We start from the raw sequence: 24,990 nt of genomic DNA, 5'->3' as shown, positions 1-24,990 counted from the left end.
TCAATTATGTATGCTTATTTCGCGTTTTAATATTTTCAGGATATTAATTCATGTTTAATGTGCTTATTTCAGTGGAGCAAAAGTCTCTGTTTAAAAGTATATCTAGCATAATTGAGTGGAGTTGCATGCAATCCTAGAGATAGGACGACATAAATCTACCGGATTAGAGTCAAATCTAATAGGAAAATTCATAGATCGAGTTAGTGCGACAATAGGGGTTTTAATTAGAAAGAGATTTCAATTAATTAACCTAAGTCAGTTATTTTTACTCTTGAAAGAGATATTAACATAATTTAGGGATTTTTAAGGATCAATGCGCAAGTGAATAAATCGTTTAATTTAGAATAAGTGAAGCCTAGGTGGATTCTATCCTGGGTATTGTCTATCTCATTGGTTTTATTCGATTATTTTTCCTAATTTATTCTGTGACGTGTTCTTAGTAATTAGTTTAGTTAATTTTAAATTAAAAATAATTCATTTAATTTATTAGTTAGATAATAGAAAAATAGTAAGTATTAGTACTTTTAGTCCTCGTGGATACGATATTCCTGACTTACCATAGCTATACTATTATTCGATGGGTGTGTTTGCCTTTGTCGTAATTTTAGTTAATTTAGTAATCTATCACCTATACTAAGACAGAAATATCAAGAACATCTCCGATGCCTGAATCTTTAAAGTGAACAATATAGTAAATTGGCTTGATTCAAAGTTGGCATTGAATCCTAACTTGCAAGTTTTCTTTAGAACAACGTCACCACGCACTTTTTCAAAGGTGACTAGAACGCCAGTGGTGGATGCAATAACACCATTCCAATTGCCAGAGGGAGTGGAGTCCTCAAAGACGAATCGAGCGGGAAGGTTGTTGCAGCCGCTCTTAAGAATACCAGGGTGAAGCTTTTGGGTATAACTGCTCTATCTGATCTAAGAGATGAGGTTCACTTTTCACGTTATGGTATGGAAGCCCATGATTGCTTGCATTGGTGCTTGTCTGGTGTTCCAGACACCTGGAATGAGCTTCTCAATGCACAGCTCTAGAAATATATGCTTGAATTTATGTGATATTCTTTTGATACATTTTGATTTGTAAATAACAATATATTTGAATAATTATATAATAAAATAAATTAAAATATCAATGAGGAAAAACAGTAAAAAGCAGTTCAATAAAATTCTGTTTTATTAGACCTGTTTTCAGGCTACACAAACAACAAAAGGGATAAACTCCTGTTTTAGAAATCTCAGCTTTTCATCTCAAATTCTTAGATCTTACAGATGGGGTGTCTGGTTGAGACTAATGTCATCATTGTATTAAAACTGTCTGCTTTTGCTTCTTCTGTTATATCTGTCAGATGATGAAATATCTCCCTATCTCTTGCCTTCTTGCTTATCTTTTCTTGGAAAAGAAGAATGGCCAGCAACGAGGCAAGGAACTTCCTTTTGCATCCCTGCACCATGATTAACAGTTATAAACAAAAGACTTGCATGTTTTTTCTGGATTGAGTGGTCAGACCCTCAACACGTATAGTATTGTGTTCTTGGGATGTTTATATTTGGTTTTAGCTCCGAGAGCGCCTTGATCGAAAAAGTGTCCCATGCCCTGTTCAGTCTTCGAGGTTGGGGACAAAATTTCAGGACTATGATCGATCATAAACACCCGGAAAATACAACACTAGACGTGTTGAAAGTTGGACCCCTTGATAATATAAAAGTTTTTGTCAACTACATAACAAATACGAAGTTCCAAATAAGACAGCAAAACTACCTGCTTTTGCAGCTGTTCTTGCAGCTATCTTCTTTGTTCTTATGATCCCTTTGGATGAAAATCCTTTTAATCCACCACTGCTTATCGACCGGCTTCTCGGATCCCTCACATGATGGACTTGGGGAAACCTTGGAGCTATTTTCAGCCATTGATTTCTTCTTGAAGCTCAAATGGCTTGGGAAAAACATCTTTAACAAGAGCCTATCAGTTTCCATACTAGCAGTTCTGGATAATGAACCAGTCTTTGCCTTTGCCTTTGCCGTTCTTTTCTCGGTACGAATCTCTGTTTCCAAACGAAAGCCTTTTTCTTCTAAAACAACTTTCTCTTTGACCGTCTCCGATAAATTTTGCTTATCAACTAAATCTTTCAACGAAAGCTCGTAGCTAGACTCAGGCATGTTACGGATCATCTCCATTAGTTCTTTCCTACCTTCTTCGATCATTTGTCTCCGTCTTGTAGGAGAAATATAACTGTAAAAGTGGTTGTTGGGAAGAAGAGGAGAAGCATCATTCACCTTATTAGCTCCCCATAAAGGCGAGGGACTATCCCCATCGCATGCTGCTTCAACTTGGAACTCAACTTCACTGCCATCAACATCAGCATCATCCAAGTTGTTGCTGTTGTAATACCAGGCTTCACGCTCACTCCAGAAATCAAATTCAATATCTCCTGTTCCATCACAGTCATTATGAATCTTGTAGGCCGGATTGAATGAAGAAATCTGTTCTCCGGCAACTCTGTACCGGCGGTCAAGCATGATTCTGGCTAGGACCAAGTGAAGCTGGAATTTGATACATGTGAGAGATATAAATGACCATGAATTAAGCAAACGTAGAGGGTGCCTAAAGTCATTGCCGTCCTGGATGGGATAACAAGGTAATAGGGGTGTTCTTTTTTCTTCTTTTCTCCATTTTTGTTCCAAATGTCATCTTTCAAAGCTCAACTTGATCACCTCTTCTAGACGAAATCTACATTTTGACTTTTTGTGTTTTGGTTTCATTCGTGGGATTTGGACATTGATTACTCTCTTCACCGAAAAAGTCAAGGAAATGGAATAAAATGACTTACAAAGTGACAATAAGTACACGTTAAGCTGGATTTAGTGTAAACGAAAGCATGAGTGATTAAAGTGATGACTTCTCAATTTAATAAAGTTGTTATTAACTACCTTATATAATTAGGAAGAAAATTTTAATTCATCATTTTTTTATTGAAAAGAATTAGAGATGACTTTTATACCATTCTTCTCTAATTCCAAAATAATATTATCTAAAACAAATAAATCTGAGTGTCTTACCAGATAAGTAACATATATTCGACAACTATGTTTCTAAAACCCATTGGGAGCTAGCTCTAAACCCATGATGATTTGTCAAGCTTCGACCCAACTTGCTTGCGCACACTCATCCATTCGCCGTGCAGGGCCTCCTAGTAGTATGTCATTCCCATCTCGCACAATAGCGCATAGCCCAGCAATTCACCCTTTTAAGTCCAAAGCCGCACCGACGTTTACATTGACAGAAGTCGCCAAAGGTGGTTGCCAATGCACAATAGAATATGCGTACCGGTTGACCTGGACTAGCTTTCTGGTCCTTAAATATTCTATTGTTCCTCTATTTCCAAATGAGCCACAAAACAACAGCAAATGTGGTGTAATGAAGTTGTGCTTCATTTACCTTACAAAACTGGTGGCAGCAATTGTGGTTGGACCGAATCAATACAGTTAAATTCGTCGGAGGCTTCGTATCTCAAGGATGGATTACATCCAAACCACACCGCACGAGCAAACGAACAACTAGGGAACAAGTTATTTACTGTTTCATTCAGCCTAGGGCAGGTACCATCGACAGCCAACTCACGTCTTCTTAAGTTGTGTTTAGTAGTACCTTTTAAAAATACTTTTGAAATAAAAGGAATGCTAAATAAACAACTTTTGAGGGAAATTTTTAGCTTTTTAAAAGCATTTTCCCCCGAATAGAGAAGTTAAATATTTTTGCTTTTCTTAATTAATAGTATGGTTATATATGGTGAACATAAATATCGTTCTGTCGGGGACTACAATTATTAGTAATCATCACTTTTTTATTATTTAATCTAACAATTTAAATGATCAATTAAAATTTAAAATAAACTATCTAAATTAACTAATGATTGCATCAAAGAATAAAACACAAAAACGGTCGAATATCAATCAAGTGACAAAAATACCTAGGTAAGAATCCATATAGATTTCATTTATAATTTTTAACTTTTATTTTAATTCTTTGATTTGTAGAAATCTCTAATTTATGCTATTATCTCTTTCGAGCATAAGAGCAACTAATACTAGGTTTGATTAATTGAAATTTCTTTCTAATTTAAACCCCTATTATTGTATTAATTCGCTCTATGAATCCCCTATTAGATTTGACTCTAATCCGGTAGATTTATGTCTTCTTATTTTTAGGATTGCATGCAACTTCATTCAATTATGCAAGTTCTAATCTTCTTAAGTACATCAAACATGGATCAACACTCTAGAATTATCAACTCAAGAGTAATTAAGTATTCATAATTGAAAACAAAGAAACTAAGGTTTAATTGCATGAAACTAGAAATCAAACAATAGAATCCATCTTAAGGTTCATCTCTCGTAGGTATTAAGAGATTTAGTTCATTCTTGCAAGAATAAACACAAAAAATACAATAAGACCACTAAAATAAAAGAAATCCATGATAACCCCCTTGGAAATCAGTTTGGAATCTTGAATCTTGAATCTTGATGGAGAATTGTTTGGGAATTCACTTCAATGACCTTTTTTTTTTTTGTAATCTTTGTGTTATCCTTTGACGATTGCTTATGTTTTTTTTTCTTTATTTCCTTATTTATGTCTTGTTAAAGTGTCAAAAAAAACTTAAAAATCAGAAATTCCAATTGTTAGCGCACATTGTAATGCCCTGAATAATTTATTGCTGTATATGTAAATATTTGACACAATTGTGTGTATGAGGTCTTGGGTTCAAGTCCCATCTTTGCTAAATTTTGTTATTTTTCTAATTCTAGCCTTACACTTGTTGAGTAGGCTTATTTAGAATTGTCTACTAATTCATATTAGAATGAGCCTGCTGGTTCGAGTGATAAGGGTGTTGGTATGTTGGAGGTCTTGTGTTTGAATCCCTATGCGAGTTTGGGTATTATTTTTGCTCGGTTTTTGTGATAGAATTTCGGTGGAATTAAAATTCTGAAGTGGTTGAGATTGAGGAAATAGTGGGGAGTTGGGATATTAGGGGTTGTCAGTAACTATTTGTTTTTTTTTCAAAATTTTTCTTCTCTCTCCCTCTAAAAATTTTTTGACGTCAGTTGCTTCTCTGTTGGTGGAACTCTCGATTTCTTGGTTCGTCGGTGTTCTGTGTACGTTTTTGGTAAGTACGGTAAGTGTGGTAACTATTTTGGGTTAATGAATCGATGAATAATGGAGTTGGTTTGTGTTTAGAGGAGATTAAAAGGTTGAGGCTTCCAATCGGTGCTGTAGTGGTACGAATCACTGTTATTCATTCGAATGTAAGGGTTTTTATAGTTTAAAGGATTGTATGTTTCATGGTAATTCGTTTTGGTATCAGTTTAAGCGGCTAATTCAGTGTTTTATCGATCAATTTTAGGTTCTGGTGGTCTTGAAAGTGGATTTTGAATCAAGACTGTAACAGGTGTATTCCCAAATAATAAAAAATAAGGTTTCAGCGAAAGTTAAAATTGCCTACTATTGACGCCACACGGTCGTGTGCCTAGCCGTGTGGCTGGCCGTGTACGAAAGACACGGCCGTATGATCAATGAAGGTATAGCCATAAGCAAGACACGACCGTGTAGGGGCTTGAGTGTAGTCGTGTGGGCCACACGGGCTAGGCCAATCTAGGCGGGTGGGCCACACAGGCGTGTAGGCCCATTTTTTAAAAAATTTCTCTTAGGGCCGCACGGGTCGTTTCGATCGACTATGGGCCTACTATAAGGTCGGCTAACCAAACCCTAAAACTATGGAATCTGATAGTCTGATATTCTGTTCTGAGTATGATACAGTTATACATGTTCGATTATTTTGTTAGACGTATATCTGTTATCTGTATTTAAGCATGTTGAGCTTGTTTAATCCGTTAATTCTGTATCTATTTTGGGGTGGGATTGGATATATGTGGAGGAAGTGTACAATATGGTGTGTAGGGATGGATGGGTATTATTAACCCCATATGGTGTGTTGGGATCGTTAGAGATGATGTGTAGAGGATGGGGGTAGGATTTTGTATAACTGATCTGTATATCTAATTCTGTTTACTACATCTGAAATGGGCAAGAGCCCGAATCTGTATTTGATTGTATATGAGATCTTTGTATGTTTGCATGCTTAATTCTGTTGGGTTACACACTGAGTTTACGAAAACTCACACCTGTTTATCTGTTCTGTTCAAATAATCCACAGACTTAAGTAAATCACTGTGACAGAGCCTCTCGGTGACCACGAGTTCGTAAATTGATAAAGTTTATGGTTTTTATTTTATTTTAAGGATTATTTCTGAAATTTTGTAATAATTGGACTCTCCAGACCTCTTGGTTGATTTTTAGATTTGGATTTTCGTTTTAGTACTTTATTTGCGTCTGATGTTTAAAAACCATGGTTTTTACTAAAACAAGGGTTTTCTAAAAATACAAATTATATTTTTTAAAAAAATATAACGGTTTTAAGACTTCCGTCGGAAATTACATTTTGGCAAATAAATGGATTAAGTAACACTTTTGAAAATTGGCATAAATGAATATGAATTATGAAACGTGAATGATTTGACGAGATGACTCTATTTTCAAAACCCTACCTTGTGACACTTCCAGATTCGGCCATAACGTCTAGGCCGAGTTTGGGGTGTTACATTTAGTGGTATCAGAGCCAGGCTGCAAAACTCGGGCTGTAAATTTTAGGTTCTAAAATTGTGTTTTAAAAATGATTGGTTTTCAAATAATTTGGATAATTTGAGGAAATATGTGATACACCGAGTCTTCGGCGCTGATCCTGTAAGTATTTCTGAACTTAGATAGTATATTCTGAAAACACTATAAATAGTACTTTCTAAAACTGTACTGAAATAGTTAGAGACAGAACTTGTGAAAACATCTTTGAACTTCTAATAATCTATGCATAAAATATTTGCTAATAAATACTGGAATTGATGCATAAAACTTTGTAATGTAGATAAAATTTGAAATACACAATGAGCATTCGTGGAATTCACGGACTTGGTATTTATGGCCGTAGTAGAGGCCGTAGAGGGGCTCGAGCTGAGTCTTCCTTTCTAGGCTGTATGTCAAACTTAGATACGAGTAAGACACAGGTGTCGCCTGCTACTGAAACTGGGTCTCAAAGCCGTTCGACTGGGGATGACGTACTGTCCCAAGCTATGTTGAGGATATTGGAGAGAGTCACTAGACTGCATTCTGGATTTGGGGGCTGTGGGTCAGTAACTGAACAACTCCGATCCAATGGTGCTGAGCTGTTTAGGAGCATTACTAGAGTCTCCCCTATTGTAGCCGAGTATTGGTTGGAGGCCACCGAGAGGATTATAAACAATATAGATTGTACACCTGAGCAGAAACTTAAGGGAACAGTCTCTTTGCTTCATAACGAGGCATTTCAGTGTTTGTTATCGGTTAAGAAGGGTACTTAGCCTAATCATCTGAATTGGAACTTCTTTAAGACTGCTTTCCAATGGAAGTATGTGGAGGCAAGCTATGTAGATGGTCGTAGGTGTGAGTTCATGAATCTTACGCAAGGTGATAGATCTGTGGCCGAGTATGATGCCAACCTTCTGAAGTTAAGCTGTTACACTCGAGGCATGATGGTGTCTAAGTATGAGAAGTACGTCCGCTTTGATGATGATCTAAAGCATAGTTTGAGGATTCTGATTGTTTAGCAGAGGGAGCGCGAGTTTTCTGTTCTTGTGGAGAATGTGAAGATCGCCGAGGAAGTTAAACGTGTGAAGCGCCAAAATAAGGACCGAGAGAGAGGTAAGAATAAGATGGATTCGGAGCCCTCTAGTTCAATTTAGAGGCCTAAGAAAAAGGTCGGACTTGATGTGTTGGTTAGAGTGAGGATTCTTATGGCTCCTGCTGGGATTCAGCCTTGTAAAGATTGTGGTAAGTGCCATCCGGGAGAGTGTTGGAGGAGGATAGGAGCTTGTTTGAGGTGTGGGTCTTTAGAGCACCGTATTAGAGAGTGCCTACAGCGGGCAGATCAGATGCAAGCTTCGGGACCAAGTACTGTACAGCCTCTGAGAGTGGCTTAGCAGCCACCTAAGGGTTGTGAACTAGAGATGTTCAATCAATTAACCGATCGGTTAACCAACCCAAAATAACATTAACCGAATTAATCGACCTTTCAAAATTTTTAACTATTAATCGAACTGAAATTTTTTCAAAAAAATTAACCGAACCGAAAATTATATGTTTATTAATTTTTGGTTAAAATAAGTATAAAATTAACCGAATTAACCTAATTAATCGAATTAAAAGAATTACCTGAATTACCCGAATTACCCAAATTAACCGAATTAACCGAATTAACCGAATTAACCAAATTATTTGTATAAAATTATAAGTTTTTTATTTTTATTTTTAGTTTTAAATTTTTATTTTTATTTTTATTTTTATTTTTATTTTTATTTATTATTTTTTTTTTAATTTTTATGATTGGGTTGGGTTGGGTACTTAGGTTAATATATATTAGATTGGGTATTTGGGTTTATGTTGGATTGGGTTTGAGTGAATAGTGGGCCATTTATATATTATAATTTTATTTATTAATTTTTTCGGTTAAACCGAAAAAATTCGGTTAACCGATCTGTTTCGAACTGAATTAACTGTTAAAGAAAAACTCAAAAAATTATTAACCGACCCCCGACCAAATTAATTTGGTTTACCGACCGATTAACCGAATTCGATCGGTTAACCAAATTTTTTTCGATTTTACCCAAATTTTGCACACTCCTACTGTGGACTAGCCAGGGTGGTAATGGTACGGCCGTAGACAGAGAGCACCAGGCAGAGATGCTAGTCAGACAAAGGCGAGGCAACCTGCACTGGTACATTCTTTATTTTTGATGTACCTTATACTGCTCTAATAGACATCGGTTCTACACACTCCTACGTAGCTAGTTCCATTTCTGAAAACCTAGGGATTCTTGTTGAGAGACTTCTAGTGAGATCACTGTACTGAGTCCGTTCAGACAGTCTATTCGAGATAGTAAACTGTATAGGGATGTTCTGTTAGAGGTGCAAGGGGTTATTTTTCTGGAAAATCTGATGGAGTTACCGTTAAGGGAGTTTGATCTGATCTTGGGTATGAGTTGGTTGGTTAAGTACCGAGTCAGTTTGGATTGCGCAACAGTTTGGATTGCGCAACTAAGAGGGTCATTCTAAGGAATGAGAATGATAAGAAAGTGGATGTGATTGGTGAGCATCGAGATTATCTGTCCAATGTAATCTCCGCTCTTGTGGTTGAAAAACTAGTTCGAAAAGGGTGTAAGGCGTATCTGGCTTACGTTAGTGTTTCTGTTTTTGGAGACTCTTCTATCTGGGATACCAAAATAGTAAGGGATTTTTCAAATTTCTTTCTTGAGGAGTTACCGGGTTTACCTCTAAATAGCGAAGTTGAGCTCGGTATTGAGCATCTACTGGGTACAGTTTCGTATCTATCGCTTCATACCGTATGACACCAAAAGAGCTTACAGAGCTTATGGCTCAACTTCAAGAGCTTTTGGATCGTGGTTCCATCCACCTTAGTGTGTCTCCATGGAGAGTATCGGTTCTGTTTGTGAAGAAAAAATATGGCACCATGAGGATGTTTATTGATTATCGACAACTGAATAAACTGACAGTAAAGAATAAGCATCCACTTCCGAGGATCGATGATTTGTTTGATCAGTTTCGAGAGGCTTCAGTGTTTTCAAAGATTAATCTCCGTTCTAGGTATCATCAGCTGAGATTTAGGGAAATGGATGTTCATAATACTGCATTTAGAACTCGTTAAGGACATTATGAATTCCTAATTATGTCTTTTGGTCTAACGAATACTTCGGCTGTATTCATAGATCTGATGAACCAAGTCTTTCAGCCATATCTAGATCAGTTCATCGTGGTTTTCATCGACGATATTCTAGTTTACTCTAAGACCGAGGATAAGCATGATAAACATCTTAGAGTAATGCTTCAAATACTTTGAGAGAAGCAGCTCTACTCTAAGTTGAGTAAGTGTGAGTTCTGTTTGCAAGAGGTAACTTTTCTAAGGTACGTAATGTCTACTGAGAGGATCCGAGGAAGATTGAGGCGGTGCTTGAGTAGAAACAACCTAAGAACGTATCTAAAATCTGCAGTTTTCTGGATCTAGTGGGTTATTATCGGCAGTTTGTCGAGGGCTTCTCTCTGATTGCAGCTCTTTTGACTAAGCTTTTGTGCAAGGGTGTTCCTTTTGTTTGGACTGATGCGTAACAATAGAGCTTTAAGAAGCTCAAATTTATTCTAACTCAGGCTCCTATTCTGATACAGCCTAAATCCAGTAAAGAGTTTATGGTATACGGTGATGCATCGCACATCAATTTGGGATGTGTATTGATGCAAGACCGTAAAGTAATAGTTTATGCATCCCCATCAGCTTAAGACACATGAAGAGAATTATCCGACGTATGATCTCAAACTGGCTGCGATGGTTTTCTCATTAAAAATTTGGAGGCACTATCTGTATGGTGAGAGATGCATGATCTACATTGATCATAAAAGCCTCAAGTACCTTCTTACTCAGAAAGAGTTGAATATTAGACAGTGCCGATGGATCAAGCTGCTCAAATATTATGACTGCACGATAAAGTATCATCCTAGTAAGGCCAATGTAGTGGCCGATGCTCTCAGTCGTAGAGCCATGACTGATTTAAGAGCAATATTCATTCACCTTATTCTGTTTAACGATGGAGTCTGTTAGCCGAGTTACAAGTTAAGCCGACTTGGATTAATTCGATTCACGTTAAGTAGCTAGAAGCTGAGTTTTTGGGTTTGCAGTTTCATCAGGTTGAGAGTGGCAGTACTTCAATTTTTTGGTTGAATAATGATAGTGTTCTGTGTTTTGGAGGTCAGATTTAAGGAAGTTGATTCTGAGTGAGGCACATAGTAGTCCTTATGGTATTCATCCTGGTGGTAATAACATGTATCGCGATCTTCGTGAGTTGTACTGGTGGCTGGGTTTGAAGCATGAGGTTACGGATTTTGTTGCTCGATATCTGACGTGCCAGTAAGTTATGGCTGAGCATCAGTTGCCTTCGGGTTTGCTCCAACCCGTTAAAATCCCCTTATGAAAATAGGAACGAGTGACGATGGACTTCGTTAGTGGGTTACCCTAAACACCCATTAAGAATGATTCTATTTGAGTCATCGTGGATCGATTGACCAAGTCCACTCATTTTATTCCGGTTTGGACGAGCTACTCTTTGTAGAAGTTAGCGAAGCTCTATATCTGTAAGATTGTAAGACTACGTGGGGTTTCTATTTTGATTATTTTTGATAGAGATCCTCGCTTGACTTCTTGATTCTAGAAGAAATTACACAAGGCTCTAGGTTCGAGATTGGATTACAGTACTGCGTTCTATCATCAAACCGATGGTTAATCTAATAGGGTGATCCAGATACTGAAGGATATGCTTCCGAGCTGTATAATAGATTTCAGAGGTAGTTGGAAGAACTATTTGCCACTAGCTGAGTTCGCTTACAATAACAGTTTCCAGGCTAGCATCCAAATAGAACCTTACGAGGTTTTTATGGTCGTAAGTGTCGTACTCTGTTATGTTGGACTGAGTTGGGTGAGCATTGGGTTTTGGGTCCTGAGTTGGTTTCTGAGACTGAAGATAAAGTTAGACTGATTCGGGTTCGTCTGAAGGCGGCTTGTGATAGACAAAATTCTTATATAGATTTAAGAAGGAGAGATATTGAGTATTCTGTGGGGGATTTCGTCTTTCTTAACCCTCCATGGAAGAACATTCTGAGATTCGGTCATAAGGGCAAGCTGAGCTTTAGGTTCATTGGGCCATATCGGATTCTAAAGTGTGTGGGACCGATCGCTTATCAGTTGGAGTTACCTTTAGAGTTGGACCGTATCTACGATACTTTTCATGTCTCGATGTTGAAGCGGTACTGGTCTGATCTATCTCACGTTGTTTCTCTTGAGGAGACCAACATTAGACCGGATTTGACTTTTGAGGAGGAGTCGATCCAGATTCTGGAGCATAATATTGAAGTTCTGAGGAGGAAGTCCATACCATTAGTAAAGGTTCTATGGCAGAATCATGGCACTGAGGAAGCCACGTGGGAATCTGAGCTTGATGCGTCAGCAGTATCCTCATCTATTCTGATCAGGTAAATTTCGAGGTCAAAATTTCTTTTATGGGGTAGAGCTGTAACGCCCTGAATAATTTATGTTTGTGTCTAAAAATATCTGACACAACTGTGTATTTACTTTAGTGGTTAAGTGTTCTGGGTGTGTGTATGAGGTCTTGTGTTCAAGTTGCATCTTTGCTAAATTTTGTTATTTTTCTAATTCTAGCCTTACCCTTGTTGAGTGGGCTTATATAAAATTGTCTGCCAATTCATATCAGAATGAGCCTGCTGGTTGAAGTGGTAAGGGAGTTGGTGTGTTGGAGGTCTTGTATTCGAATCCCTACGCGAGCGTTGGTATTATTTTTGCTCGATTTTGTGATAGAATTTCAGTGGAATTAAAATTTTGAAGTGGTTGATATTGAGGAAATAGTGGGGATTTGGGATATTAGGGGTTATCAGTTTCTTTTTTTTTTCAAAATTTATGTTCTCTCTCCCTTTCAAAAAATTTTGACGTTAGTTGCTTCCTTGTTGGTAGAACTCTCGATATTCTGATTTTTCAGTGTTCTTTGTGCATTTTTGGTAAGTACAATAAGTTTGGTAACTATTTTGGGTTAAAGAATCGATAAATAATGGAGTTGTTTTGTGTTTAAGAGGAGATTAAGAGGTTGGGGCTCTCAATCGGTGTTATAGTGGTACAAATCACTATTGATCATTCGAAGGTAAGGGTTTTTCTAGTTTAAAGGATTGTCTATTTCGTGGTAGTTCATTTTGGTATCGGTTTAAGCGGATAATAAGGTGTTTTATCGATCAATTTTAGGTTCTGGTGGTCTCGGAAGTGGATTTTTCATCAAAACTGTAACAGGTGTGTTCCCAAATAGCGAAAAATGAGGTTTCCGCAAAAGCCAAAATTGCCTACTGTCGACATCATGCAGGCGTGTGCCTGGCCGTGTAGCTAGCCCTGTATGAGACACGGTCATGTGATCGACGAAGGCATGGCCATGCATAAGACACGACCGTGTGGTGTCTTGAGTGTGGCTGTGTAGGCCACACGGGTAAAGCCAATCTGGGTGTGTGGGACCACACGAGCGTGTGGATGTTTAGCCAGGCCATGTAGGCTACATGGGCAAGGCCAATCTGGGCGTGTGGGCTCGCACGAGTATTTGGGCCCATTTTTTCTAAAATTCTCTCTAAGGTTGCACGGGTCGTTCTTGAAACACCCTTTACCCGTATTCAACGTTGGAATAAGGTACAAGGCATTGCCGGACTTATACACAAGCAATCATACAAAATCGAGACTTAAATTTCCATCCAAATTAAAACTTTTCACACACATTCATATCGTCTCTAAGACAAGTCTACGAGGCCCCAAAACATGCTTTAGAAGTGGTTCGGAACTAAACCAAGAACTTTAGAAAATTTTACAACACTTAGCAAATTTTTCATGTTACAAGGCTCACACGCCCGTGTGACCCTAGGACACGCCCATGCTTCAGACCGTGTTCAAATTAGGGTGCTCTCTGACTTGTGTCACACAGTCGTGCCACACACTCGTGTGCTAGGCCATGTAGCACATATGGCTGAGACACACGCCCGTGTCTTTGCACGTGTTCTCATTTCTGGACATTCTGTTTTTCCAAAAATTAAGGTGCAGGGGACACACGACCAGAACACATGCTCGTGGGGCAGACCGTGTGTTATACACGGCCTAGACACATGCCCGTGTATCTACCCGTGTGGACAAAAACAAGGCTAGTTATCAAGTCATTTTGTGACCCTCACTTGCACACATCTACATAACATCACATGGCATAAGTCCTAGCATGTAAATGCAACCAAACAACTACAATCAAGACAATAACATGTCATTCTTCATTTATCATGCTTAAAACATCATACTTATCCTATTAAAACATACTAATTTCACATTCACAAGAGGGTATTAACATATGAATAAACTTATGCTTAGCATAAGCCATCATTCATGGCTATATATAAGATGAAGCATTAACCATTACAAGCCAACACATATGGCCAAATTAATCATGAAACATTTAACAATTTGACCTAGTCGCTATACATGCCTTAGACTCAAAATGTTTGAATTCATTTATACCCAAAATGATAGCTTGATAGTGTGATAGGATCTCCGGTGATCTCTAACCCGAGCTGGCTCGTTAACACTATAAAACATGGGAAAGGAAGGGGGTAAGCTATATTATATAGCTTAGTAAGTCCGTACGAAAATAATAAGCAACTCTTACCAATCTTTTATCAAGTCCAACAATTTAAACACAAGATAATACAAATTACTATAAACCTCACAGTTATAATTCTTATTCAATCATAATATTTACTCTATCAACTTATAAGCATAATTTAACATATCTTAGCATTAGTCTAACAACCATATTCTCTCTTTTGTAACATATTACAGCAAATAACAATCATTTTAAACCTCATAGTAAACATGCACATTAATTATGAGTATTTACATTTCAAGCATATACTTTAACATTTTTCAATTGCCTAAGTTCTTATCTTCCCATTTTCTCATATTCGATAAATCACAATTTGCATGAATAAAACATGCTATATCATAACTCAATTTGGCCCGAAAGCCAATCACATAATCGTCAATCGAATTTATCATGAATTTCATACATCACAAGTATAGACTAATAATCACAAGGTTTTCACAAAATCATTCTCATGGAAATCATGAACTCACAATTTCATGAAGTCAATGCTTATAAACTTTACGTACATACCTGTACCGATTCGTAATTACTTACATACTCTTTCTCTTATTTGGCATACTCGTTGAATTTCCCGTTGAACCATTTAGAATACTAAAAGATACTAGAAAATCTCGTACATACAGTACCGTACCGAGTGCCATATCCCAGATATGGTCTTACATGTAATCTCAGTAACCCTAATATCATGACATTTGTATCCTATCTATTTCTAATGTTCAACTGGGATTTTCACTGTATCGAATCTCTGTCGGACATTTTCGTAGTATCGTACTCAATAGCATTCACATTTCATTTCAATAATATAGCATTTACCACAATTATATCAATCAAGCATTTATACACATAGAATTTAATGCTTATTAAACATACGAACTTATCTCGGCATAAAAATGGCGAAAATGGCTGAATCATCAAATACTTATTTTTCCCCCGTTCTAGGTCCGAATCTTATTTTTCTTGATCTATAATATCACATTTAACTTATTCAATCACTATACTATTCAAATTAGCCCAAAATCACACTATGGAAAAAATTACATTTTACCCCTAAACTTTTAACATTTTATATTTTAATCCCTAGGCTCGTAAAATGAATTTGATTCAATTTCTTAAAAACCCAAGCCTAGCCGAACCTATTTCATGCTTATAAAAGCCCATATTTTTCATTTATTCGCACTTTTACTACTCACTTTACAACTTTTACAAATATGTCCTTTTTGGCATTTTTACCAAAAATCACTTAGAAAAGTCGTTTAACAAACAACTAACATGCATTTTCTACCATCAAACATCAAAATACATACATGTTCAACATGGGTAAAATTTTATACTTTGACATCTCTGACATCTCTTCAAATTGGTGGTAGAAATAGATAGATCAAGTTACAACGACTTCAAAAATGTAAAGAGCATTAAAAACGGGGCAAGAACGAACTTATAATCAAGCTTGGAAGTGGCCAAACCCAAGCTATGGCTTCCCCCTTTTTAATTTCATCCATGAGGAAGAAGATGGACAAATTTTGGCTTGATTTTTTCTTTTTAATTCATTTTAATTACCAAATTACTAAAATGCCCTTAATGAAAAACTTTAGAAACATACCTAACCATGTCCATTTTTGTCCACCAACTTAACCAATGGTCTAATTACCATTTAAGGACCTCCAATTTAAAATTTCATAGCAATTGGACACCTTTAACCTATAGAACTCAAATTTTTCACTTTTTACAATTTAGTCCTTTTAACTAAATTGAGTGCCCAAAAGTCAAAATTTTGAATGAAATTTCCACAAAATCACTCCACAAAATTGTATACCATAAAAATATGATAAAAAAACAAATTTTACTGTGTCAGATTTGTGGTCCCGAAACCACTGTTCTGACTAGACCCAAAATCGGGCTGTTACGGTTCTGATCAACTGTAGGCCTACCGTAGGGTCAGTAAGGGCTAACCACACCCTAAAAATTATGGAATCTGATAGTCTGATATTCTGTTCTGAGTATGATACAGTTATGCATGTCCGATTATTCTGTTAGACGTATATCTATTATCTGTATTTAAGCATGTTGAGCATGTTTAATCTGTTATTTCTATATCTATTTTGGGGTGGGATTGGATATATGTGGAGGAAGTGTACTGAGAGGTGGCCTTCACCTACATTCTAGCAGCTTGGCTACATATTATCTGATATGTGTCGTAATGGCACAATATGTTGTGTAGGGATGGGTAGGTGTTTTTAACCCCACATGGTGTGTTAGGATGGTCGGAGATGGTGTGTAGAGGATGGTAGGATTCTGTGTAACTGATCTGTATATCTGATTCAGTTGACTGCATCTGAAATGGGCAAGAGCCCAAATCTGTATCTGATTGTATATGAGATCTCTGTATGTTTGCATGCTTCATTCTGTTGGGTTACATACTAAGTTTACGGAAACTCACATCTATTTGTCTGTTCTGTTCAAGTAATCCACAGACTTAAGCGGATCATTGCGACAGAGCCTTTCGGTGACCACGAGTTCGTAAACTGATTAAGTTTATGATTCTTATTTAATTTAAGGATTATTTCTGGATTTTTGTAATAATTAGACTCTCCGGACTTCTTGGTTTATTTTTGGATTTGGATTTTCGCTTTATTACTTTATTTGCGTTACTTTATTTGCGTTTGATGTCTAAAAACCATGGTTTCTACTAAAACAAAGGTTTTCTAAAAATACGAACTACATTTTTTTTAAAAATATATATAACGGTTTTAAGACTTTGGCTACAGATTACGTACGTTTTGGCAAATAAATGGATTAAGTAACACTTTCGAAAATTGACATAAATGAATATGAATTATGAAACGTGAATGATTTGACGAGGCGACTCTATTTTCAAAACCCTACCTTGTGACACTTCCGGATTCGGCCATAATGTCTAGGCCGGGTTTGGGGTGTTACACAAATGGTTCTCGAAAACGACACACCCTAAACACAAGCCCATGTGGTTTGCCCGTGTTCAGCTTTCAGACTGCTCCATTGTTTTAATTTTCACTCGTTTTTCACTCCTATTATTTCCAAGTATTCTATTAAGCATCAAAATATGAATATCAAGTATTAGTAGTATATAATTCATAATTAACATCACATGATCGCCAAAAAAGACATAAAAAAATAAGATTAAAATATATTACTTTTAACACTTATCCCTGTCCCACATGCTCCCCCTATCATCAAACAAAACCATTCATTATTAAATGGTGATGAAAATTGGACAAGAAACTGCTTCTTTGGTTGAATAAAACTTGATTGATCTAGAAGAAATTTCAAGCGAGTAGTGGGAAGAGAAGGGTTAGGAACCCATAGTTCTTGAGGCATCGCTGCCTGGCTTTTGCCTTAGTCCATAGTTGAACACTTTGTTATCGAGTTTATTGAACTTGCTGAGAAGTAAATTTTCAATATTGTACTAATTAGGCTCTTTCAATCATTTGGTTGAATTTGAAGTGCCAATATTGCCTTGGGGAAATATAAAGTGGAAAGCTGGATTGAGTTATATGGGTTATCGAATTGATTCCATGGTGAAACACGACCAAAATGTAGGCATAGGAGCAAATATATTCACATCTCTCAACCCTTGCTTATTTGTTGAAAATGGTGGTGCCATATTTTGAAATTGTTTCTTTCTTGCATTGTCTGTTTCTGGGATCCATTATATTCTTTTCCAATAATATGAACAAGAAGAAAGAAACAGAAGGAAAAACATTTGTCCCTGCAGCAATGACCAGAGGGGCTACCCATCTCTTGTGTACGGATCCTCCTTTATCATAACTACCAACTTACCTTTTGTCTGTTGAGTAATCATTGTCCTTTCTTAGTTTTGGTCTTATGTTCTTGCTCTCTTTTGGTTGGTTTCAATTTTTGGATTAGTAATGACAGATGGAAAGTGCCTACTGGATATTACACCTCTCATCAGAGTTTAACCAACGGTGCTCCAAGAGTTTAATCATTTCGCTACTTAAAGATGGAATACAACTTTAAATAAGATTCTACCAGTTTTTTTTTTATACTCGAAACAAGAAGAAAGGTAGACAAGATTGCCCACCCCAAAGCTAACGAAGAACAGAAGACAAGACGGCCCGATGTTCAAACCGTCGACACCAAAGCTGAAGCAGAAGCAGGCCAACACATTCGACAATCAAGCCGAGAAAACAGAAGCTAAAAGTAGCATTTAAAGATTGTACTAATGTTCTGTGTCCCTGAGCTAAAAGATCTCCTAAGTTGGAAGCCCCAGTTGGGTAGAAAAAAAGTATACCCTCATCAAACATGTAAGGCTCTAAATGAACTTCTGCAAGCTTTAACAAAATTTAATGTACATATTAACAAAATTTAATGTACATGTATAAATTATCAAGAAACGAACATTTCTACCCTAAGCAAGTACAGGAATGATTAGGGGTTAGGTGTGTTTAAATTTCGGTTAAAATAGAATTAATCAATTGAATTGATTTAATTCGATTAATCGATCTAATTTAGTCAAAGGTTGATTAATGATTTTTTGGAAGTTCAATTATTGGTTAATCCGGTTCGAAATTGAGTAATTAATCGAATTAATCGAACTTAATAATTAATAATACAAATTATATGTAGTTTTATTTATTTATTTATTTATTGATATGTTTTATAATTGTTTTAACAAAAAAACATAAAAATTTTAGTTAACTTTTCGATTTGGTAAATTTTTTTTAAAAAAAAAATTCAATTTGGTTAACAGTTAAAATATTAAAAAGTTCAGTTAATACTAGTTTCATTCGGTTAATCATTTGAACAGCCTAGAACAACCTAGAAGTGATTGTTACACATGAACTTGATTTATATCACAATTTTTTTATTTTAAGAATATTATTGTGATCCCATATTTCTATTTATTTAAATAAAAATAATTATCGAAAACGAGTAACTCTTGTAAGTTTCCAAATTCCTAGTAGACTATAAACTACAAATTAAAGAGAGATTCCTGAACTTGATAATTGTTTTTATATTGGAGCTGAACTTCTTTTATCCAATTTAATTATTAAACTTGAAATTGTTTCTATATTAGAACTTAAACTTTTTTTATCTAAATTAAACTCTCATATTTCTTTAAAAAAGTTTAGGCCTCAACGTGAAATATTAAATTCAAGGATTAATCTGAAGTAAAATAAAATTTAGGTCAACAATATTAAATTCTATAATTAATTTTGACAAAATGAAAGTTTAAACTGATAAACATTTTCATATTCAAACAAAATATTTTAGCCACAAGAAAAAGAGATGAGAAAGTAAGTAACTTTTTTCCTTTTCTAGAATCTAATTATCTTGAAGGTAAGTCATACAATTTGGAATTAGAATGCATTTTCACAATTTTACTAAAAATAATAAATTAGTCACTATATGTTAAATTAAAAAGTAAAATAATTTTTTGTTTTATTTCTACGGTTAAAATTAGTCTTTGTATATAAGTATGAGGTACACATATTACACTAAGTATCATTTTCTGGTTTCATAATAGTATAAAATGATGATTTTTTAAAAAAAGAATCAATTTACTCTTTGATCTAGATTAATTTACTTATTTTTAAGTAGAAAAACAATATACAATTTAACTTCTAATACAAGTCACTCTACAATGAATTTACCTTTATATTTACTTATTTTTTATCCTTCTAGTATTGCATCAAACATGAATTTTATGAAAAAGATTACAGTTTTAATATAAAACACACCAAAATCAGAATTTTTTTTTACTAAAAAACTAAATAAGATAAAAATAAACAAAACCCATATCTCACAAAACAAAATTCAACGAAAGTTTATATATTTCGTGGCTTGAAAAAAAAGTAAAATAAATAGACGAATACCATGAACAAGCCTCATAAAAGAAGAGAATAACAAGACAAGGAGAGGGGTCATGTTAGAACAATTTGCAGGTAGATTAATACATTTATTTTCCTTATAATAATATTCTATTACAAATTACAATACAAACATTTTTGTTTTTGTCCTTTTGGCGTTTCTATCTTATGTAGTTCCAAAATCACGTGAACCATGCTGTCGACATTCACGTGAGTGAGAGAGAATTAATTAGAGGTCATGAAAGTGATGCCCTCAGACCCCTCTGTGAGCATCTACATCTAAGAATGACATAAGAAACGAACCTGTAAACCAAGATGAAGCACACCATTATCAGCACATTCCTCCACCTGCTTTCTTCCCCATACCCTTCTTCTCTTAACACTGCCTCTCCCGTCACCAAACAGCTTCCCAACATGTATTCCAGGCACTTCCCTGATTTTGAGAACTCGTTTATTAGAAACCCTTCGAATGGATACTTGAACAATGATATGTAATGCATGAAAATCCAGTACTTTGGGATCCCATGTTTTGATATGAAGTATCCCGAGAAGAGAAAAAATGACCCCATCACGCCGGATATCACTGAGTTTCCGACTATGAAGTTTGGTACTAGAGCACTGAAACATACTACGACTGAATTTGCTGTGTAGAGAATTAACCAAATGAGTAGCAGGAAGTGCACGAATGCCATGAAATTTGGGTTTAGTCCTACCAACCAGTACAACGGTGTTGAGAATAAAACGGCTAGGATGAATAGTAAGGGTAGATATACAAGCCCGTTAGCAATGGCGTAGGATGAAACTCTATAGCTTCCACACGAGGTTTCTTTCATTAGAATCTCCCTTTCTTGTAAAAAGATTGGTAATGCTTCTGTGGTGCATGAAAGCAAGAATGTTAATATAAATGCAAATAGACCCACTTTTTCTTCTGCTCCGCTGAGATCATCTTTGGCATTGTGAAAGATAGAGCCTAAAACAAGCCCTGAAATCAGCATTTGGATTGTCCTACAAGCAAACAACTCCTTGGTTCTGAATATGTTTTTGGAGAACCTATGGGTGAGAATCATGGTTTCTTTCAACCTTGAATTGGCGAAATCTCTAGGGAAATCAATTCCAACATTCATTGTTTCTTCATCAACGACCTTGGATTGTTGAAAAAGCTGTTGAAGGGTGAACTTACCACTTCTGCTCTCACCTTCTTCACCTGTCTTTTGTTGTGGTGGGGCTGAAAATCCTTGTTCTTGCACTTGAAGCTGTCCTTTTCGTTGCTGTTGAATGGTTTCAATAGACTCGATAGCAAATTCAACGATATTGACATGAAGCGGAAGCTGTAACCCCATTCCCCTCAAATTTGCACCAAGCTGGTCCACTGTTCCATGATGTAAAATCGAGCCATCAGCCATCAAAAGCATCGAACTGAATAACTTAACAATCCGAAAACCAGGCTGGTGAATACTGAGAATTATCGTTCTTCCCCTGGTTTCAGCCATGACCTTGAGCATATCGATAATTTGAAGTGCAGACGTACTATCAAGACCTGAAGTTGGTTCATCAAGAATCAACACTTTGGGATCATGAATCACATCTACACCTATAGAAACCCGTCGTCTTTCACCACCAGATATCCCACGAACCCGATCATCACCAACTCGAGCCATGGCTACATGCTCTAGTCCAAGTTCCTGGATCAAGGACTTAACCCTACTACTCAACTGAGCTTGAGGAAGCCTTAAACGTAACTTGGCACTAAACATGAGGGTTTCTTCAACTGTAAGGAGGGGAAAAAGATTGTCAGTTTGGGTAACATAGCCAGAGATTTTCCTGAACTGAGCTTTATCAATGGGGCTTTGGTTGACGAAAATAGAACCACTTTGTGGGGTGAATTTCCCAGCAAGGATTTCAAGCAAGGAAGATTTCCCTGCTCCACTTGGACCAACAATGGCGAGGATTTCCCATGGTTTGGCTTTGCAGTTTACATCCTTTAGGACATGTCGGATCCCAGGACATGCATCTTGAAACTGGGATGATGGCTCTTGTTGTTTTAGTTCTTGATCAACCACTTCTTGCTGGTTTTTTTTGAAGATTTTAAAAGGGTTCTGTCTCTTTTGTCTATAGATCTTGTAATTGATGCCAACAGCTTCAATCTCACAGCCTTGTTTCTTCATTGAAGAAAGCTCTACCTGCTTTTTGTTTTTTCTTTCTTTCTTTCTTTCTTTCGCTCTTTTTAGTTTACTACCACAGCTTTGTCTATTTCAACTTGTACTGAAATAAGTACTAAAATATTCTCTCTTTTTTATTATTATTAATTTCAGAGTTTCTTTTTATAATCCAAAGGTTATGGTCTCAATTTACTTAACAACAGTGAAACTAGACTTGTCTGGCAATATCATCCACTCTTTTTACGACAATAATTTTGGACATAATATAACTTTTAGCCTTCAAATTATTTTTTCCTATTTTGGTATCTGAATATTGCAATTATATTCATTTTAGTACTTAAATTTGGATTTCATTAAAATTTTATCTATATTTTTAAATCTTTAAGTAATAACATAACATAATTTTATAATATCATATCATTGAACTTTTACTTTTGTGAAGTTTGGATACAAGAATAGACCCAGTTACCATGTTCATGTACCAAAATAGACTAAAATTACATATACTGAAGTAGACATAATTGTAAAGTTCATAGACTAAAAGTTACATCACATGTAATTTTAATATGATAAAAATATGGGGAAAATATTGTATAGATCCCTATACTAGAATGCAAAGTACATTTCAATCCTTGTGTATTAGAAAAGGAACAAAATGATTGATTTTTTATCATTCCATATTTAAGTGGCCCGACATATTGTAACTTAAAAAACTCAAATAATTACATTTAATTCAACCTAATTATTTCCCTATTTGCCTGTTAAATGAAACGATTCCAACTATTTAAGCTACAATAAATTAGTTAAACATGCATTGTCATATTTTAAACTAAAATGTTACAAAAATACAAAATTTTATCTTGTTTTCTCCTATCAAAGAAAAGATCCATAATGACTATAATAATAAATTCCTTATAATAACCTGATAATTAAAAGTATTTATTGTCTCAAATATAGTCTAAGTCTGAATTGCATTAATTATATTTATTATTCAATTTTACATTATTATTGTAATTCATCCAAAAGTACTTACATAATATTTTTACGTATGAAAAAATAGTATTTATAGAATACAAATGTGTAAATGTAAATACATAAATGATGGAATTTTAATGTTGAATGAGGGTTCACGTGACCCATTTGTGTGTGTTGGCATGGGAATTCGTAGCTTCACGAGCTGTGGTCTACTGTGTTGAGTAACGGCTTTCACAAAGTAAACAATGGACTTTGTACGTAGATTCTGAAATACTATTACACTACAATCATTGAAAAAGCTAGCAAGGAAAGGGGAGGTGTAGACCAAATTAATTCAAAAGAGGTCCCCATGAATTTTCTAACTTGTGGCTCTAATTAAACTAAAATTATATATGCCTCAAAATTCTTTATTCAACTCAAATCATCTTTGCTGACCCTATTAGGTGATAAGATAAGAAAAATGGATGAGAATGTTCGAAAAGGAAAAATGATTGCATGAAACTATAATTTTATATTATCTTTATCTTTTTAATTGAAGAATGATAATAAAATTTTTACTCTTGATTTTTAGCGAAAAAGTTAAAAATCAAAAGGAAAAATCGATTTATCATTTTCTATTAGAAATGAATAAGAATGATGTGAAATTACAGTTTCATATAATTTCAATGATTTAAAAATAAAGTTGACAAACGCTAATTTTCTATTAAGAAGTTGTGGGTTTTAATTTATATACATATTTTTAAAATTTTAAAATTTGTAATTAAATTTATTTAGTTAAGTTTATTACACTTGTACTATACATAAAGTTTTAAATTTAATTCATATTTTTTAATTTGATTTTTTAATCTTTATATTGTTCAATTTTAAAATTTTAGTCTTGATGCAAACAATAATTATTAAATCTATTAACTAGATTGTTTTTTTAAGTAATATGTGAAAATAGCAAGTTAGCAAAATATTACTCATGTGAAACTATGTTTGTTGCATAAGATTTTGGAAATAATAAAACTTAGGCTCCGTTTGTTTCACTGAAAATAGCTTCCTAAAAATGATTTCTAGAAAATGACTTACTTTTCTGGGGAAAATATTTTCTGTTGTTTGACATATTTTCTGAAAATATTTCATCAAAATTGTTTTCAATGAAACAAACATACATTTGAAATTTATAATAAGTAGTGAATTGATTACAAAGTGATGTTAATGTGAAATTATAGTAAATAATGAATCTTCATGATGTTAAGGATTAAATTATAAACATTGTGAAATTTATAATTGAAACAAGAGAAGTGATATGCATGAAAAATTGTTATGTTAAATAAGATATTATAATGAATTATTTGATTAAAGTGCTTATATGGTGAAAAACAATTACATGGCAATAGGGACTAAATTTAAAATGTACAAAAGTTTAAGTGTGAAACAATTTAATATGTTAAAAGGAAATTATGATAAAAGTTTAATGAATTTGTCATGAGATGATGAAATATGCATAAAGTATTGTAAAAGTGAAATTGTGGAAAATATGGAATTTTATGATGACAAGGACTAAAGTGTAATAAGAAAGAAAATTGATTTATAATATGATTAAT

At 35.0% G+C, this 24,990-nt stretch overlaps 2 protein-coding genes across 2 annotated transcripts; both read right to left on the bottom strand.

The window, feature by feature from the left end:
- Positions 1–1,162: 1,162 nt before the first annotated feature.
- Positions 1,163–2,690, bottom strand: LOC108459822 (uncharacterized). The gene is made up of 2 exons (XM_017759222.2): positions 1,766–2,690; positions 1,163–1,448 (listed from the first exon to the last, which is right to left on the bottom strand). Exons 1-2 carry the CDS (start codon positions 2,521–2,523, stop codon positions 1,388–1,390), a joined length of 819 nt encoding a protein of 272 aa, XP_017614711.1. The 5' UTR covers positions 2,524–2,690; the 3' UTR covers positions 1,163–1,387.
- A 17,636-nt stretch (positions 2,691–20,326) lies between these two features.
- LOC108457641 (ABC transporter G family member 5) lies at positions 20,327–22,585 on the bottom strand. Its single transcript, XM_017756698.2, has one exon. The coding sequence runs from the start codon at positions 22,430–22,432 to the stop codon at positions 20,504–20,506; it is 1,929 nt and encodes a 642-aa protein (XP_017612187.1). The 5' UTR covers positions 22,433–22,585; the 3' UTR covers positions 20,327–20,503.
- Positions 22,586–24,990: the final 2,405 nt, after the last annotated feature.

Source organism: Gossypium arboreum, chromosome 4 (genome assembly GCF_025698485.1).
Source record: "Gossypium arboreum isolate Shixiya-1 chromosome 4, ASM2569848v2, whole genome shotgun sequence".
NCBI classification, from domain to species: Eukaryota; Viridiplantae; Streptophyta; class Magnoliopsida; order Malvales; family Malvaceae; genus Gossypium; species Gossypium arboreum.
This window is presented reverse-complemented; position numbering and strand designations above follow the sequence as displayed.